Source organism: Amblyomma mixtum, chromosome 6, assembly GCF_055824585.1.
Source record: "Amblyomma mixtum isolate Tamu chromosome 6, ASM5582458v1, whole genome shotgun sequence".
Taxonomy (NCBI): domain Eukaryota; kingdom Metazoa; phylum Arthropoda; class Arachnida; order Ixodida; family Ixodidae; genus Amblyomma; species Amblyomma mixtum.
The window spans coordinates 44,577,947-44,596,671 of record NC_143017.1 but is presented as its reverse complement, the minus strand read 5'-3'; the positions used below and the strand labels follow the sequence as shown (position 1 = coordinate 44,596,671).

General features: G+C 45.7%; 1 protein-coding gene across 2 annotated transcripts in view; it reads left to right on the top strand.

Annotated features, from left to right (window-relative positions):
- Positions 1-18,725, top strand: part of LOC149338922 (uncharacterized) — an 80,105-nt gene that overhangs the window by 11,609 nt on the left and 49,771 nt on the right. Inside the window, exons 2-7 of one of the 2 annotated variants that reach the window (XM_089547819.1) lie at positions 1,452-1,531; positions 3,459-3,529; positions 4,731-4,991; positions 7,086-7,222; positions 14,517-14,622; positions 18,157-18,256. In XM_089547819.1, the coding sequence (XP_089403945.1) occupies positions 1,452-1,531; positions 3,459-3,529; positions 4,731-4,991; positions 7,086-7,222; positions 14,517-14,622; positions 18,157-18,256 (755 nt within the window). Of the gene's footprint in view, positions 1-1,451; positions 1,532-3,458; positions 3,530-4,730; positions 4,992-7,085; positions 7,223-14,501; positions 14,623-18,156; positions 18,257-18,725 lie in introns of both variants that reach the window. The other variant, XM_089547818.1, reaches the window with a different exon arrangement.

The following is an 18,725-nucleotide window of genomic DNA, read 5'->3' as shown; positions in this document are numbered from 1 at the left end:
GCTAAAAATGAGATTTTAGGAGGAAATTAAACTAAACTTGCAAAGACAAGCTTTTATTTAAAAAGAAAAAAAGCTAAAAATTTTCTGAAATATGCAAAATGTTTGTTACTGTATTGACCACTATCTGCAACAAAAAATCATTTCTATCTGTAATAGTATTCTTGCTGCAAAACAATAACTGGAAACCCTATAGTTGTGCATTGGAGCGCGGCCGCCTGTGTTTCAGGCTGGTTTCCATCATCACCGAAGTGAAAACTGAATCTTCAGCGCCTTGCAACATTTTAAGGCTCATTGTTGCACAAGTCGTCAATTAAATCACTCGCAGACGAAACAGTCCTGAGATTTGCTGTTTTAGAGCGCATGGCACGCATGTGGAGGCTGCCAAGAGACTTTGATGGTACCGCATCTTCGGAGCGCATTCAAAAAGTGCCGTTTTGTAGGGACAAAAAAAAATATATCTGAAACAAAACTTCAGTTCTCGGACTACAAGCCAGATGCGCACCGTGCCTGTAAGCAACGCGGAAGGCTCCGAAGTCGAGTGGCAAAGGCGTCATCTGCGGGCAACATGGCAGGCAATGAGCCAGGTCCGCGTCTTAATTTCTTCGCAGCTCGTTAGAAAGTGCCCCCTCGCGGGACGAAAGAAAACTACATCGTAAACACAACTTTGGTTCCTTGCCTACAAACTATATCTGCAGCGTGGTTATTAGCAACACAGACGGTCCTGAAATCGGGGTATGAAATGATTGTTAGCGGCTCACGATGCTCAATGGGCACGGTAGGGAAAGAGTTAAAGGGACTGACTAGAGTTAGTCCTAAGATTGTGGTGGAAATGAAAAGATTGTCTTGTATTGTAAGAATCATTTGAGCACCGCAGTATCGAAGGAACAAATATCCATCATTTTAACAGGGCATTGAAAATCTCGTAAAACAAGCTGATGCGACATCTTATGGCGAAACCTTGCCATTTTCAGTGTAACCCACCACGTGACCACATCTCTGTGAAATATTACTTGCAAGTTAATATTGCAAGGATGACATGCTCTACTACAGTCAACTGAGAGCTTTAGCGTGGGAACGTATGAATTTAGAGCGTGAAAAAGAAGAGAAAAAGATGAAGAAAGCCCCCTCCTCCGAATTGCTACATGCGATACAAGGTCACAGCTGTCAAGAACATGAGATGCACATCTGGAAATCACTCGGTTACAGTGACAAGGAAGGATTTTCCTCACATGTACTCTCGTTTTTGCGGTTAGCTATGCTTTGACCAATTTTGCAAGAGATGGTCCCAGCAGTGAAGTGATAGTATAAACTAGCCCCTCCAGTTTCAGTGCAATTATGCAAGTGGTTGAAAAGTTCTCTCTCTAAGCCCGCCTGACTGTCCAAAATTTTTTCGAGTGCTTGTTGATCTTTGGTGCCTGAAGAAGCCTTCCTGTTCCCTCTTCACCCCGCAGCTGGCCTGCTACCGGATCAAGGTGCAGGCAGTCTCAGACTTGCAGGATGGCCTGCAGCTCCTCCGCCTGCTTTCGTCCCTGTGAGTAGTGCTCAACTAGCCCTGACTGTTGCCTAATGAGCCTCGGTAAAAACAAGGTTTCCTGGGCTAGTCGGCTGATGTCATTCAAGGGTAGTAATTCAGTTCATTCCTTCACCTTATTTGCCCTTGAATGGCATGAACAGACTAGCCCAGCAGTGCCTGAAATTTAGGTGGTAGGCAGATGAGGTTGGGAAGTTCTGTGCAAAAATGGCCATTGTAAATTGGGGTAGTCGACCTGCATTCGGTGCCGGTGTATTTGTGGGGTGAGACGTATCTGTGCGACCTCCCATAGAGTTTCTTGCTATTACCTAGAGGGAAAGCTGGCGGCACTGCACTTCAGCCACCGTGGACACTCAAAGCATCATGGGGCGGTGAGCTACTTGTTGCGGCACAGTCGTGTTTTTTCGGGAACATGGAGTGGCACTACTAAGACATTTCATTCTGAAAACGCCGTTTGTGTGTGCGCAGACGACTTTAGCGTGAACGCAGTCTGCAAAAGCCATAGTAGTGAAAATGCAACAACACACGACGCCAATAAAACGTTTCACTTTTTCGCAGTGCCATTAAAAACCTCTTAAAGTATCTAAGCAACATTTTTTTAAATACATATCTACTTTTGAAAATGTGCCTGTTAATCACGAAGTATTAGTTTTTGTAGTGTTCATTACTTGGCCAATAGGAAAGCTAGCCATCTCTTATTTTGGGCAAACTTTCTATTTATATGCTTTTCTGCTTGCTTGTTGCAATTTACAGACAGGATATTGATTGTTAGGGACATTTGTAGTTATTGAACAGCTTTATTTTTCTATTATTTTTTGGCCAAAAGTTGTAGTTCTGCAGTCGGTAGCTCACCGCCCCATGATGCTTTGAGCGCCCATGGTGGCTGAAGTGGTCTCGAGGGGCCTCCATGCGAACTCCCATAGACGGGTTGCCAGCTTTCCCTCCAGGTAATAGTAAGAAACTCTATGGGACCTCCAACTGCTGCTCTTAATTGCAGTTGCATTGTTGCGCAGCTGTTGCTTTTTGATGGTGACTCCATGGACACCATGCTAGGCGTATATACACCGCTCTCCAGACACCATCCTGCTTCAGGTGTTGGAAAGGGACACCCATCTCCATGTGTGTCATGCTAGCTCCCCTTCATGCTTACTGTCATGCTTTATTAGCGAATGCCACATGGGGCCAGCTATGCCAGCTGCAGTCAGCTCTAGAGTCCTCCCATGGAAGTCAAGGGAACTGACCCCACACGAAGCAAACATTTCAGAGATATTGTTTGCTCGGGATGAATACCAAACATCCAGATTGAATCGAGTATTAAAAACGGCATCACTATTTCACCAACTATTCGAAACTTTTGAATAATCTCACACCCCTTCTGGAAGGGCTTTCTGTATGAGGCCACGGCTACATACTTCTTTGTGAACTCATTCAGTGGTACTTGTTTGCCTCTTTGTGGCACTTCGGGTTTCTTCTCTTGAGTTAATAATTACATGGTGTGCTAGTGACAACTCTCCATTCTGGTGCCTCTCGATGTGCCTGCCCCACTGGTTTGTGCTGCTGTTTTATGGTTGCGTTTGCCATTTCGATGCTCGTTTGCTGTGGACGTGCAAACGCTGAAGAAACCATTTTAAACCCATAAGCAACAAAAAAAGCCAATTCTCTTTTGTGGTGGTATTCTTTGGGCTGTCGGAACTTGTAGTTGGGAGAAAGCATACCAGCTAGCCCACAAAGTTTGCTGCCACTTAACATATTAAGTTCTTGGAAGCTTTGGAGTGTGTATGGTGTTTTGGCAAATGACATTCTCCACATTGTGGAGATGGGTGCGGAAACTCATTGCTGCTGACTGAAGAGGTTCTAGGTGAGGCCATTGAGTGGCTGTTCAGCCTGGAGGGTTGCTTACTCGAGCCTCTCTCCTGTTGCCATTCAGGGACCCGTCGGTCAATTCTGAGAACGTGGACCCAAACCAGACGTTCAACGTTATTGAGAAGACCCTCTGTGGTAAGTCCTGCATGGTTCATTGGCTGCAGCATGCTCCAAAACACTTTTGTGGAATGCTTCACTGGCTGCCTTGGGTAGCGCTCACGCGTGTTTGGAAGACTTGCCTGATCATTGGTTTTCACAAAGCTCATTTCTAACTCTCACCATAGCCTTCAGGCAGAGCTGAAGTGTCATCTCAAGCTTTTATTTCTGTTCGTGCAGTGTCTTGTTGTTTTTCATGCTTAACTTGCGTAGGAGGTCATCCCAGAATTCTACTTGTGGTGTTGTGCGGAATATTGTGGTGCTATGTTTTTCAGTTCAGGTAACCGATAACATCACTGGCTGATTGATTGGTGGCTACTGGCACAATCACCCATGATCATCTCCCATGATTGCCCTCTCATCCTGCTTAAATCCTGTTGGGATGTCCAGGCATTCAAACCGTCAGTGAGAAGTTGTGAGCTTCCAGGATTTCATCACTTATGGTTCCTCTATTGTAAAAGTGCAAAGAATCTGAGGTTCATTAAGTAACAGATTGGATATTAGAGCTAACTTTTATGATCTCTATCTGAGAGGATGGTAAAACTGTGGATGAATACTTAGGAGCACATGGTAAAGTGAGTTTAAAATTCAAAACTGCACTTCCCGAAGCAGCATTATGACTGCAGAAATTCGAGGCTGTTTTATCGTTATGCTCAGCTTTTGCATAAATTTATCTTTTAGCAAGCCTCCTGTATTTCTTAACATCTTAATTACCTGAGTTGACCATTTGCCTTGTACTGGGCGCTCTTTGGCCTGAGGTGCCCTCGCGCCATTAAAACACATCATCATCATCATCATCAGCTTTGACTTTTATTTACTAAATATATTGTCAACATTTTTGCAGAAGCAGTCATTCACAATTCATGTAGTTCTGCAAGAATAAAACACGAGTTGTTTGGTTGGTTTGGTTTAGTGGGGTTCAACGTCCCAAAGCGGCTCAGGCTATGAGGGAAGCCGCAGTGAAGGGCTCCGGAATAATTTCGGCCACCTGGGGTTCTTTAACGTGCGCTGACATCGCACAGTACACGGGCCTCTAGAATTTCTCCTCCAAAGAAATTCCGCCGCCGTGGCCGGGATCGAACCCGCGTCTGTTGTTTGCACTTCTGCGCTGCGTTGGGTTGTTACAGGGTTAAGCTGCTCCCGGTGTGTAGACTGAAAGTGGTTTCCCTGTTCTCTTCAGACCTGCACGGGTTCCTGCCGGCACGTTTTCTAACGCACGGAGATGGCGCCAAGGGTGGGCGCAGCAGTGACGCCACCCTGGCAGTGGCCGCCGTGCTGGCCCTTTCGGCCCTGGCCCTGCGTGTTGCTAGCTGCAGCCCCACGAGCGAGGTGGCACCACTGCTCCAGCTGGACCCTGCCGACCAGTGCCACATAAAGGAGCTGATTGAGATCGTGGACGGCGGGGAGGACGTGCTCGATGCCCTTCAGGGATACCTGGAAGGTATGCATTGTTCCTGGCATGTTGTCATTCTCTCTACAGTCACACAGGATGGATGGATGTCGGGAGAGTCTCCTTTGAAATGGCGTCGCCGCAGGTGCCACGAGGCTCTGTATTTTATGCGAAGCATATTACTAGAGCTACACTACAGCCCGTCGAGCGCAGCAGGGGAGCTACCATTGACCTTTAGCGTGACCACGTGACAACATGACGTCACAGCAGAGGAGAGATGGGCTGCCGGCTCGCGCGGTCGGCTTCGGCGGTGGAGGCTCCACATCAGAGGCGCTGCAGCTGACCACGTGACGCTACAGCAGCGGTATAAAGCTGAGCTTGCCTCGCTCTCCGGGCACTTACGAGGCGGCCAGGTGTTGGGATGCCGCCTAGAAGCAGGGCTGATTTGAACGAGAAGCGAAAGCTTCAGCGTGCCACAGAGACGATGAAGAGCGGGATGAATGTCTGGCTAAGCGGCGTGCTCAATATGCGGCTCGGTGACAACGTTCTACAAAAGGAAAGCCATGTATTACCAAGCCTAGCCATCAATATGGTTCGCATCTGACTAGGCTTAACCTTAGCTAAGCCTCAGCCATTTTTTTTACCCAATGGGTACTGAAACTCTCTTGGATGTCCCACAGATGTCCACAGGACATCTAAGGGAGTTTCAGTGCCCATTGGGTATTTATACAGTAGAAGTGAGCTGTAAGATTTTTCAAGAGACTGCAGAAAAAAAAACTGACAGGACGGTTACCACTGTGTACAGGAGGTTCAGTGACATCTGTTAAGGTATTTATATTTTATGGTAAGTAGAGGTATAGAATATGAGAGCAGCTTCATATCTCTATAGCTTCAGGGCATTCCACACATACCCGTTTTTCCACTAGCCCTCTACTCCAGTCCGTCGCTCTAAGCGGGCAGTGCCACCGATGACCCTCTCCTTGGGAAGCTTGTTTTGCAGCAGCAGCCGCCGCAGATGGACCGTGCTGCATTCCTCCGCTCTAGCCATACTTTCTCTCCTTCCGCAGCAACCACCCTCCAGATGGTTCCCGTGGCAGCCACTCTCAGGTTACGCCGATTAAATCAAATCGGACTTAGTTTCCGCTTCTAAGGAGAAAAGGGGATGATGGGTACCAGCAGAGTAATTGAGGCTTGACGAAGCACAGCTGCCGAAACCCAGGAACAGGCACGTAACGGCTGTCGCTGGAAAACTTACCAGGCGGGAAACGAAGTAGCCAGGAGGTACATGTGAAAGAAATGTACACTGTTGTCTGCCGTTTCACTTTATGCAATAGCACTAGGAGCTTGTGACTCTCAGTCCAGGTGTGGAGCAAAACAGAACTGGCCACAAGCGGATTTTGGACCTGTAGTGGCGTGAACAGATCATCTTCACTGGCCTCTGCATTAGACTACTGCGCCATCACCGCAGTCAACCATCCTCTGTGGACTGCCAGTCTCTCTCGCTGCTGTTGTTTGCCTATTCAGGCACGGCACATGGCCACAAGGGGCAACTTCCATCCGTGCGCTAGTCAATCCAAAAATAGCATGATGGTACTTGCACATGCAAGCTGAAATTTGAACATGTGCCGACTTTGCTGACAACAACAAAAGGTGCTTGGAAGCGCCATACTGCGAGGCCACGAGCATGCAGCAAATTGCTCCTAACAGCGGGAGGCTTGAACCAACAAATTATCATAGGTGTGCGTTAACTCTATTTTACAGCATTGTCACACATCAGCGATTAAGTGTGAAAATAACGTAAATCTATACCTGGTAGAGAGAGAATAGGTAGCTGGGTTTCTTGACTACAGAGTGAACAAGGGAGTGGGGAGCTTTAGTGTTTTTGGCGACGTTTCGACAAGAGGACTCGTCTTCATCTCTTTGAAGTCAGTTCCTCTTGTTGAAATGTCGGTAAGCACCCAATGACTCCTTGCTCTCTTGTTCTTTGTGTTGTACATGAGTTCCAATTGTCGTGAATAGATTTGCACAAATGCATTCCCTGGGTTTCAACATAGCGACTTTGTTCATTGCATCGTGCAGTTCTACTGTTACCCTGTTTTCCTGTGCTGCTTGAATTCACACTGTTCTTGACCCTACCTGGTGCAGCGGGCCACGAGGAAGAGAGCCCCCCCAGCGCGTCTCAGCGGGTGAAGCGCCGCAAGAGCACCAGCTTCACGCTGTCCCCGAGCGCGCGATCTCCGCTCAAGCGGCTGAGCCCATCCCCACAGCAACGCCTCCGTCCGGTGAGGCCTGTCTCACTGTGCTGGCATCCCACCCCTTTTTGGAAAGCCAGTGGAGTCGCCCAGTCATGTCGTACTCATCTCAGGCCTTGCAGACAGTGGTATCCCCCCCGAAATGGGAACTGGAACTTCTTCGGACGTCTTGCGGATGTCCCGAACGTCCGCAGTATGTCCAGGGGAGTTTTAATGCCCACTGGGAGGCCTGTTTCTGGAACGATCGACAAGTGTTCCTTTTTGTTTCGGGTACCAGCGAACCATGCGGTGGTTGTATTGTCACGTTGGTAATAAGCGACCGAGGGTCGACAGCCAGCGTAGCCCAGGACGTGCGCTTCCAGAACACTCCCACAACACACACTTCCTCCTCTTCTTGATTGGCGCCTTCGTCTGCACGAGCGCTGGCATCAGTATTTCAGGGCAGGAAAAAAAACATGAGAGCATTCTTAACCAGTCTTTAAGAAAATGCAACAGTTTGGAATTTTGGAAGTAGTCTTACCCCAGAAAATGGACTAAGGTGGATTAATGGGGATCATTGCGGATTAATGGGTCTGGTTAGTGTATTCCCATATGATAATGAAATGGAAGGTACTATAACATTCTAGTCCTCAGATTATCAAATTTGGTGGTGCTCATGACGACCCCTCGATTGATCGGGGAACTTGATTGCACAGAAGCCCGAAAAGTTTGGAGTGACAGCCTAAATGATATCGCATTACAGTTGAACCTCGTTATAATGAAACAATTTATAAAAACATCATGGATATAGCAAACAAATGAGTGCCGCTTGGAAGCTCGATCAACACTGGCTAGTATAATGAAGCTGTACAGCTATAACGAAGTAATGACTTGGCCCCTTCAACTTCATTATAACGAGGTTCAACTGTAGTACAAAAACTCCAGTGCGCTGTGCGATGTCAGCGTATAAAGACCCCTTTGGGACGTTAAACTGCACCTAGCGTCAAGAAAAGCGATCTATACCGACCTATTTCGCATCCTAGCTGTCTCAATACACTGCCTTACTACAACTTGTCCTGTTAGCATCTTGTGTGCCTAAAAACATTGTGGAGTTTTCCCAGTATTCCATTTTGTTCATCTATGCTTGCTGTTTTTTGACAGCTTGTAAGCCGGTATATACAGTCAAGCCCACTTATAACAAAACTGGTTATAACAATATATCGGTCAATGTATACAACAATATATACAGTCAAGCCCACTTATAACAAAACTGCGCCGCCGCGGTGGCTCAGCGGTTACGGTGCTCAGCTGCTGGCCCGAAAGACGCGGGTTCGATCCCGGCCGCGGTGGCTGGAATTTCTTTGGAGGAGAAATTCTAGAGGCCCGTGTACTGTGCGATGTCAGTGCACGTTAAAGAACCCCAGGTGGTCGAAATTTCCGGAGCCCTCCACTAGGCGTCTCTCATGGCCTTAGTCACTTTGGGACGTTAAACCCCATAAACCAAACCAAACCAAACCTTATAACAAAACTGGTTATAACAATATATCGGATATAACAATGGTCAGCCATGGCACCGTCAGCTTTGCCATGTGTTCTATGGTAAAATAAACTGCTTATAGCTATGCTGTCAAGGCACATTATTGGTTATAACAATCAAACCTTTTCATTGAGTGTCAACCGTAATAGAAAAAAAACCAAGGAAATGATACAACCACACCAGCAAAACCATGCTTACAACACAAAAGCGCACACGTGTGGGGCCGACGAATGGACTAAGATGGCGCAGCAATGCCACGAAAGCAAAAGAGGCAGGCATCATCGCGTCAGGAGAGCTGCTGCATTGGCTATGTGCGCCATGTGTACCCCCAATCAGTCAGTGCAGTGTGCGTGCATGCAGCCAGCGCGGTTTTTCTCTTGTCAGCTGTCACCGCACACTTAGTTCTGCATGCTTCTTGAATTTCCCATAAGAATCACTTCCGGAAAGCCGGCTTGATTCCTGTGACGCGGAGGTGCGCGAAGCTCCCGGTGGCACAGTGATGGCGGTGCTTTGGTCATCGGTAATCGGTGAACATTGTTCCGGTTCCCTGAAGTTCGAATTAACCTGCTTTTACAGGCATTAGAACAATCGAACCTCTCCGGGTATTTACTGTCAATAAATGCTCTGAAGTTTGTCATCTCTTCTTTTTTTCGGCACAACCCTGTTAGAACAATTATTGGTTATAACAATGGTATTTCCATGGCACTTGAATATTGCTATAAGTGGGCTATAAGACGAAACTGCACTCCTGGTTGTCTCCTGTTTACCTTCGTACATGAAACGGTCTGCTATGCAACCAATGTTCTAGTACCTGTTCATGCAAGGCTCGCTTCATTGTAAAAACAGCTAGAAAAAACTGGCGATATGAGACTCCACAAGACAGACTTGCTCTATGGCTTTGAGGGAGACATTGGTTTCGGCAAATTTTTTTTTTCTTTCTGACGTATATTTACATGAAACTTTTTGAGCGTGCACTGTAGAGTGCTTGTACCGTAACTCACAAGAGTTGCAAAAATCTGCGCTATAAGCAGTGCGTACCACATTATAACCAAAACTGCATTTTTAGCCTCTTAACGCATGCCACACGGCCAGCCCACCTTTCAAACAAAATTTATTGCACATTTAATGCACGCACACACACTCCTGATGTGACTCCGGATGGCACAACATATACACACTAAACACACTAAAGTGACTGCTGGAAAAAAAATAATAAAAACTGCTGCACTACCGTTTGATGGTTGCTCCCGGTCTTTTCGTCACGCGTGCGCGTCCTCCTCAGTCTGCTCCTTCGTGTATATACGCACTGTAAAAACTCGCGTATAATACGAACCCGAATATAATACGAGGTGAAGTTTTAGAGACGCGAAGTGGGAAAAAAAAGTTTTACCCGCGTATAATACGAGTGATGCAAGCTCATAGAAGACATTTATTCAAATCGCATTCCGCACTCCACTTTGATCACTTTCTTCTTCAGTAGCACTTTCTTCGGACATTTCTTTGTCCGACAAATCATCCCAAATGTACTCATCTTCCGTGCCATCGAGGGCGTTCGAGATGAGCGCTTCTTAAGCCCGCTTCGGCCGCCGGTTGGCGTCACTGCAGGCTCACCTGAGCGCATTCACTCTGCGTAGCACCACTTGACTGCGTCCTTGAACGGTTTATTTACACAACCATCAAGCGGCTGCAAAAGCTTTGTCGCGTTCCACTGCACGCGAAAGGGGCTTCTTTCTGTCGTGGCCATCCACGAATGCTTCCTTTGACGACACCAAACTGCCTCCCGACCGCACCGTTGCCGATGTTCTCCGCAGCTAAAATCACTTTTCGCTTGAAAGCAGCTGCGTACTGTTTTCGAGACCCTGACATTGTGCTCCCCAAAACAATATCCACTTCACGAAGCGTGCCTTACATGCGAGCACGTGCGTTGTCAACAGGCGCACGGCACACCGCGACCCCCCGGCGCACCCAACGGATCAACACAGCAACGACGCCGTGACGTCGTTTGTCGAGAGTAACAAAGCCAAGCCGTAGCCAGGCCGCGAAAACGGAACCAACACTTTGAGCAACTTCGAAAATTTTGTTCAGATCCGCAAATAGTACGAGTTGGAAATTTAGGACGCTAATTATGGGAAAAAAACCTCGTATTATACGCGGGTTTTTACGGTACTTTCTGAAAAATGGGGAGCGAAGCTGTGCTCCGTGCACGGATTTCATGGTCGAGTCATTCATCCTTGAAAATGCGGTGTTCTGGTTCGCGCCTGCGTATTAAGCGGTCTGCCTGTACATCCAGTCCTACGACTGGATTACCGGTGGCCAGGAAAACCTGTATTGTAACCGGTTCTGCTCTAAAAGCAGTTAGCCGCCGCGGTGGCTCAGTGGTCATGGTGCTCGGCTGCTGACCCAAAAGACGCGGGTTCGATCCCGGCCGCGACGGTTCAATTTCTTTGGAGGAGAAATTCCCGAGGCCCGGGTACTGTGCGATGTCAGTGCACGTTAAAGAACCCCAGGTGGTCGTAATTTCCGGAGCCCTCCACTACGGCGTCTCTCATAGCCTTAGTCGCTTTGGGACGTTAAACCCCATAAACCAAACCAACCAAAAGCAGTTGTGCTGTGAGTGGCTTTAGGAGAGAATTTTATGCCTACTCACAAAATTTCACTGTTGTATCTCCGTAAAATTGCTTTTATGTTTTTTCTCTGAAAATGATGCAGAGTTGAGACTGGTTGAACATTCATGGCGTTCCCACTGGTGTGCTGCAGGTCGAGAAGACATTCTTGGAATAATCTTTCACAAACCACAAATTTTAGTTTTGAATGTTTTGCAATACAGTGTCTATAGAGAGAGATGAAAAATTCATACTAAATTTAAAATTCAGAAATTTGATAAACAGGTTTCAGGAGTGTAGCAATACAAACGGGGTCAAGATAGATACAACAGTCTAAGAAATCTGCTCTGCAAGATGATTGTATGGACAGAAAATCGTAACTGAGAAAAATTTTCCATTGTTTGAGCGTTTCCCCACAATGCACGGCCGCCACAGTTCACAATTTTTTTTTAGAGCACTTTCTGGTCAATTTCAGGAATGAAACATCAGGTCAGGACGACATGAAAAACAAAGCATACAAGCAGATACAATTTTCAAAATTTTTTTTTTACATTTCTCGGGATTTTAAAACTGCGTCTCCCCCCCCCCCCCCCCCCATTAAGGGGGGAGCCTGGTCTTGAAAAGAAAATTTTATTAATGGAGTCACAGTCAAGAAATCTTCAGGCAATATGTATTTTTGTGTGCTGATTCTAAATATGTCATTTAATTTCATGTAAAACAATTCCTTGAGCACTTATGTAATTTTTATGCATGTATTTTGGGAAGAGCTTTGAAAAAATTTATTGCACGAAACTTGCTGAAATGTATGCCATTGGGTTCTCTTGACACCAAGGAATGCAATAAGGGTAAAATTATCATCCTGGCTATCATAGAACATGAGTTATAGGGTACTGAATCTGCCACTTCAGAAACAAGAATACAAATTTTTCTTCTCATTTCTGAAGCGACAACTTCAAAACCCTATAACTTAAGTTCTATGATAGGTAGGAAGACAATTTTACCCTTATTGCATTCCTTGGTGTCAAGAGAACCCAATGGCATACATTTCAGCAAGTTTTGTGCAATAAATATTTTTCAAAGCTCTTCCCAAAATACATGCATAAAAATTACATAAGTGCTCAAGGAATTATTTTACATGAAATTAAATGACATATTTAGAATCGGCATACAAAAATACATATTCCCTGAAGATTCCTTTACTGTGACTCCATGAATAGAATTTTTTTTTAAGACCAGGCTCTCCCCTTAAATAGTGCCTTTTTAGGCTGTGGTGTCAGCTCTGTAACATCTTCAAATCCCAGGCCAACCCTCTACCCCTGGCCTTGTTCACTATTTGCAGCGGCTGCGAACACCTTACAATATACAGTTTTTTTCACCAACATTTTAAGACGGGCGTTACTCGTTGTAAGCCCTAAAGATCAGCAAAGCCTGAAGAGATTAGTCTTCAAACTGAATTTTTGTAAGCCTATTTGCTGTGCTTTATAACTACGGTGTCCAAATAGGGGTGAATGATTTCAAGAGAACCCCGAAGGGCCGCTGCGGTGGTTTAGTGGCTGTGGCATTCTGCTACTCAGTGTGAGTCCGTGTAATAGATTCCTAGCCACAGCTGCTATGTTTTGATAGAGGTGCAATCCAACAGTGTCATTGTGCCGGCAATTTTGTTGCATTTTGCAGAACTGCAGCTGATTCAAACGATGCATTTCATGTTGTGTGTCCGCATTTGTGCACGTGACGTAAACGCTATCAAATATCCCGTGCACACTGCATAATGTTCTCAGAAGTGGATGCAGTAAAATGTTCTGATATGTGGAAATTCATGTGTCCCAACGCATCAGACTCGCTTGCAAAGTGAATGTAGGAAATGATTTTTAAAATGGGTAGCTCTGGTGTGGCTACAGTGAGCATGTGATTTCATGTGTTCCTTATGCAAACGTGATCGATTGAAGATGGACAAAAAGATGTGTGCTCATCCCTTTATGTAATGACTTCATGTGGCAGGAATCGGAGAATAAATGCGAGGCCTTGAAATCTGTATTGGGTTGAGATGTGGACTTGTTAGGACGAGACAAGAACTGCATAATTATTATTAGGCTTGTGCGAATAGCGCTTTTTTTTTTCTGAAGTGAATTCGGAGTGGATGGTAATTTTCTTGCAGTAATTCTGAAGGTATTTTTTTGAGTACTTCTGGCTAACAAAAACAAAGGGGAGGTTCAGAACAGCACCACGTGCATTTTCAGAATTGCACATTTTTGTAGCGCACTATTTATTTTTTATTTATTTATTTGTCATCATACCCACAGCGCCATTGTCTGGCATTACAGTGGGGGGGTTGAACAAAAAGTACACAAATGCTACCTCATGCAGGTGGTTACAAAAAAAAGATAACAATGAGATAGAAAGAACACGGAATTATTATACACAGAAAATGTCACAGCATGGAAGAAAATGAATCATTTGATAATATGGACACTACTTCCTCAGGCAGCTTGTTCCATTCCGAAACCATTTTAGGTCATTACATGGCCATTACATTACTTGAAATAAGAGATTGCATTGAAGCTTCATCGCACTCAGTGAAGGCATGTCGACCTTTTACTAAAATGGCCATTTGAAATAGCGGAAGTCAAACTAGGTGCAGAGCCAACCTGCGTCTGTATGACCTCCGATTGCTGGTCTTAATTGCGATTGAATCATTGCGAGAGGGTGTTGCTTTTAGGTGGTGATTCCCAGGTGCAGGTCTGGATGCCAAGAAAAGAAGGGTGCTTAGGACTTCGCTGTGCAGTCTCCCCTGCGCACCCTTCAATGCTTGGCTGTGCGTCTAGACGGCCAGAAGATTCAACTCTTTGTACTTGTGATGTTCCATAAATTTGTGTGGGCACCTGTACAATGCATATTGCATTACATTACATGATCACACATGTGGAGGCTAAATGCCGGAGGCCAGTGTGCAGTGCGATTAACAAACCCCAGGTGATCAAAGTTTTCCAGAGCCTTCGATTACAGTCCTCTTAGCCACTTCGGGGCGTTAAACCTCGTAAAACCAAATGAGCGCGTAATATATGTAACGTAGCTGAAAAAGTAACGCTCACCGCATTCGGCGAAGGTGTCCGGTGATCTGTTCATGGTGTGCACTTCTGGTGTTTTTTTGTTCTGAGGCGGGCTTTGTGGGCTTCTGTCCCCATCATTGCAGCCTGCGCACCATCAGATGCAAGAACTCAAGATGCTTCGCGAGCATGTGCGTGACGAGGAACTGACTAACTCCGAGCTCCATCAAGAGGCGTCGCAGCTCAAGAAAATGGTCAAGAACAAGGGTAAGGCCCCCTTCTGCCTCTTTCTATTTTTTGTTTTTGTTCTAGAAAAGTGGGATTACCAAAAAGTCATGTGGCATAAACTGGCTCGCTTGTATAGAGGCAAGTGTATGACAATTCCATTTGAATTTCATTCGCTTTTTTTTTTTTTCATTGGGTCGGGTGGCGATTCTGCGCCTGGGTTTGCTAAGATAGTGATAAATAGGCCTGTAATAGCCTTGAGCCAGCGGCAGTTGGGACAAACAAATTGGCTTGGAATGGCATCAGTACACTGTATACCCAAACTACTTTGTACTCTGGGCAACGATTGTACAGAAAGCAGTCAGAACTGTGGGCTTCCTTTTTTTCTTCGATGTCACCAAGTTGCAGTTATTTGCTCGACTGAATAATGGTTGAGTGCATCTCTCCTAAGGGGGAAGACGTAGCCTACTCAGATTTGCTCGGCTCACAAGGAAGAATGTAGCAGTGGGTGATCGGACTATCTCGCAACAGTAGTTTTTTTCTACCGGTGTTTTGTGAGAAATAGCATGGTTTGTATGCAGTGAGTTATCGACTAGATCCTAGATTCTTCAGGGATGAAGCAATGCATAGAAAATCTGATGCACAAGCAGAGGATACTCGGTCGCAGATTTGTTAAATCACATTGCACTATCGCCCATCAATTTTTTCTTTTTTTCCAAGCCTAATGGAGGAACACAGACTGAGGTTTTGGTGCATGTCAACAATTGCCGGGCGGTCAGGACAGTTAAGACTCGATGCAGTGTGGTGTGGCTTTACCGCTTCACAATTCATTACCTTTTCTGTATATTTGGTGCTTGTACAGTAGAACCCCGTTCATACGTTTTTCACCGGACCAGGAAAAAAAAACGTAACAGCCGGGAAAACGCAGCAGTGAGGAAAGCACCGAAAATTAATGAAAACAGTGCAGCTTTGACTTGAAACAATTTATTTCCGCAAATTGGACTTTAAAAAATCGAGAACGGTGGATTGCAGTTTCTTTCGCTCGCTGGAAAGAACGCGTTTCTCAATAGCAAAGGCCACATTGCTGTCAGCGTCGCTTTGCGGTGCGGCCACACCGCACGCAGCAGTGCTGTGCAGTTCACGCGCTCACTGCAGTCCACGCTGAAGCGACGTTGTGCTCAGCGTCAAGCACTGAAATGTTCGTAGGCTGCTCGCCGCGCTGCTCCGCGTAGGCCGCCCTGACTGCCTGTCGACTGTGTTTAGTACGTCCAGCTTTTCCTCAAGGAGCCTTCCGCTTACGCAAGGCTATCACGCCATCAAAACACGATAAAGATGTTGCGACTGAGAGAAGGATGAAAAGGAAATTGCATGGGCCTGCCTACTGGCTCCAGCCGAGCCACCACCGCTGTCACTTGCAGATAGAGGAGGTGTGGAAGATAAGAGGAAAGAGAAAAAGAAAAGAAAAGACGCGCGTCGGCGGACGCTGGCTGAGAAAAACAGATAAGCGACCTGAGCCCCGCGCCTCCTTGTCACCACCTCCCACGATAAAGATCGCGGCATTCGGCGTTCACGAGGCAGATAGCCATCTAGTGGCGGCCTCTCCAACTCGCGTGCGGCTTCTTGCAGCCAGTTCCGTAGCCAAGCCTGGCCAAGACTTGTCAAAAATCAAAATGCCGGTTGGCGCGCATTGCCCGGGCGGGTTCGGGGAGCCCGGTTGCGACGTATCATGCGGGATCGTTTCCTCGGCTACGACGTAACAGCGGGGTTCCCAATACATTGGATCCTATGGAAGCTATGCCGGGACCCGATGAAAACGACTTAACAGCCGGGAAAACGCAGCAGTGAGGAACGTAACAGCGGGGTTCTACTGTAACATGGTAAGGAACTGTAAAATGCAGCATCAGATAGGCATAGTTGTTCTTCAAGGTGGCAGTATCAATTGTGACGTGGGTATTTTATGTTTTGACTGGTTGAGCCATGAATTAATCTTTATGCCTATATAAACAATGCCTCAAAGTAAATGCGCAATTGAAAGTGAATGAAATTGCGGCAGATCTGCACCTCGCAATTGTAATCGTAGTCATCACCCTGAGACAGATTGCTCTGTGAAATTATTTTTCACTCTTCATTAATGCCCAAACTGATTAATGTGGAAGAGATTAATGCACTCTTTTGGCATCTCGTGCTGTATGAATTGAAGAACATTATCAATTTTTTTTGGTGGCTTATATAGTTAGTGGTTTCCTTGTTTCTGCTGCCTATTTTTCTCACTGGTTCTGCCGTTCTAGCACGAAAGTCATTTTCATTTTTTAACATCCTTAAGTGTGAGTGGCAGCATGAGGTGGCATTGTGTCAGCCAGTCTTGACATAAAATGTGTCTGTCACAAAAATTTTACAAAAATGTTCTAGGAAAACCTGAGAAAACTCGGGGAATTTGGAAGCGTCAACTTGTTGGACACCCTGTTTTCATCGAAAATCTCAGTTTAAGAAACTATCCAGACGAGCTGGGATGCTTAACCCTTTCAGGCGCCTTGTACACAATTGTGTAAGCGGCAAACTTACAGCTTTTTCTGAGAAACTGGAGCACTTAACAGTGATTTCACTATTTCAGTCAAATTGAGCACCCTTCTTGTTGCAAAGAAGTTGCGTTTTTGTAGCATGTAGCGAATGCAGTAAATAATATTTCACACAACAGTGAGCTAGGTAGCACTTTGTCCACCGTTTTTGTGCAGACAGATCTTGCCGCGAGTGTAAACATCGATTGTTTCTGCAAAATTTCAAGCGTAACGTGCATCTTCGAAACACAAAGCGATTCCACGATCCCTAGGGTGTTTACCTTACACACGAGAACATTTCGATGTTATTATTTCTAACAAATCTGACACTTTGTACGGAATTCTCCACATCGTTGTAAGAACTGACCTGCTGGTCTTTCACGTTCGAAAACATACAAATTCCCCTTTTTTGAGGCCTGAATAGACTGCTTAGGTGAAAACAAAAATTGATTTCAGTGAAAACAAAAAATGCCGCCTGAAAGGGTTAACTACCTTTGCACGATGTACCGTTGAGAGAACGGAATTACGTTGCCCCTTCTGGAAGGACAGTTGTCAAAAAAAAGTGAAATGACCCTTTGAGATGAAACTCGAACGAGATGGTTTGCTTTAATTTGAAGTGGTATACTTTCGACTGCGTAGTTTTGCCACTTTTTGAGCCGCCGCGGTGGCTCAGTGGTTATGGTGCTCAGCTGCTGACCCGAAAGACGCGGGTTCGATCCCGGCCGCGGCGGTTGAATTTCTTTGGAGGCGAAATTCTAGAGGCCCGTGTACTGTGCGATGTCAGTGCACGTTAAAGAACCCCAGGTGGTCGAAATTTCCGGAGCCCTCCACTACGGCGTCCCTCATAGCCTTAGTCGCTTTGGGACGTTAAACCCCATAAACCAAACCAGTTTTGCCACTTTTGTTTGCCTGTTTTTTTTCGCGCTCCTCTTATAACGCCATGGTGCCTTCTAGAAGGTATTGAAACTAAGGATCAATAAAATAAGTCCTCGCTTTGTGCTTTTGTTTCCATGTGTTGTAGACAAGCAGATCAAAAGCCTGAATGAGCGAATCCAAGGCCTTCAGGCAGAGAACTCGCAGCAGAACATCACCATCGCCACCCTGCAGGACAGCCTTGCACAGTATGGATTTTTTTGGCTTCAGGCTTTCTTTCTGGGCATTCTTTTTGTGCAATGAATTATTTTTACTTCCTTTTCATTTATGAGTGAGTTATGAGTTCATTCTTTGTAAGGGGTGTGCGACTATTGAAATCTCCGGATACGAAGCGGAAAAGTCTTTCAGATAGCTAATATCTGTTCAGTATGAAACATTTCACTTAAGCGGGGACGAGGGTCTTTGAGACCAAAATATGACCAAAAAATCGATTTTCAAAAATGACTAATGAAATTTATAGCTATTATCTTCCAACTTTACCTATTGTTCCTTCAAGAAATCATCATTTCGACCATAATATTAGATTCAGGTCATTGTGTGGGTTGACTTTGTGCAGGAGCTGACAATTTAATGGCATGAAAATCTGGGACCTCTGGCTATCTTAGTATGTCGATACCTCAACATCGAGGACAGATAGGGACGTCATATTGTTTGCTA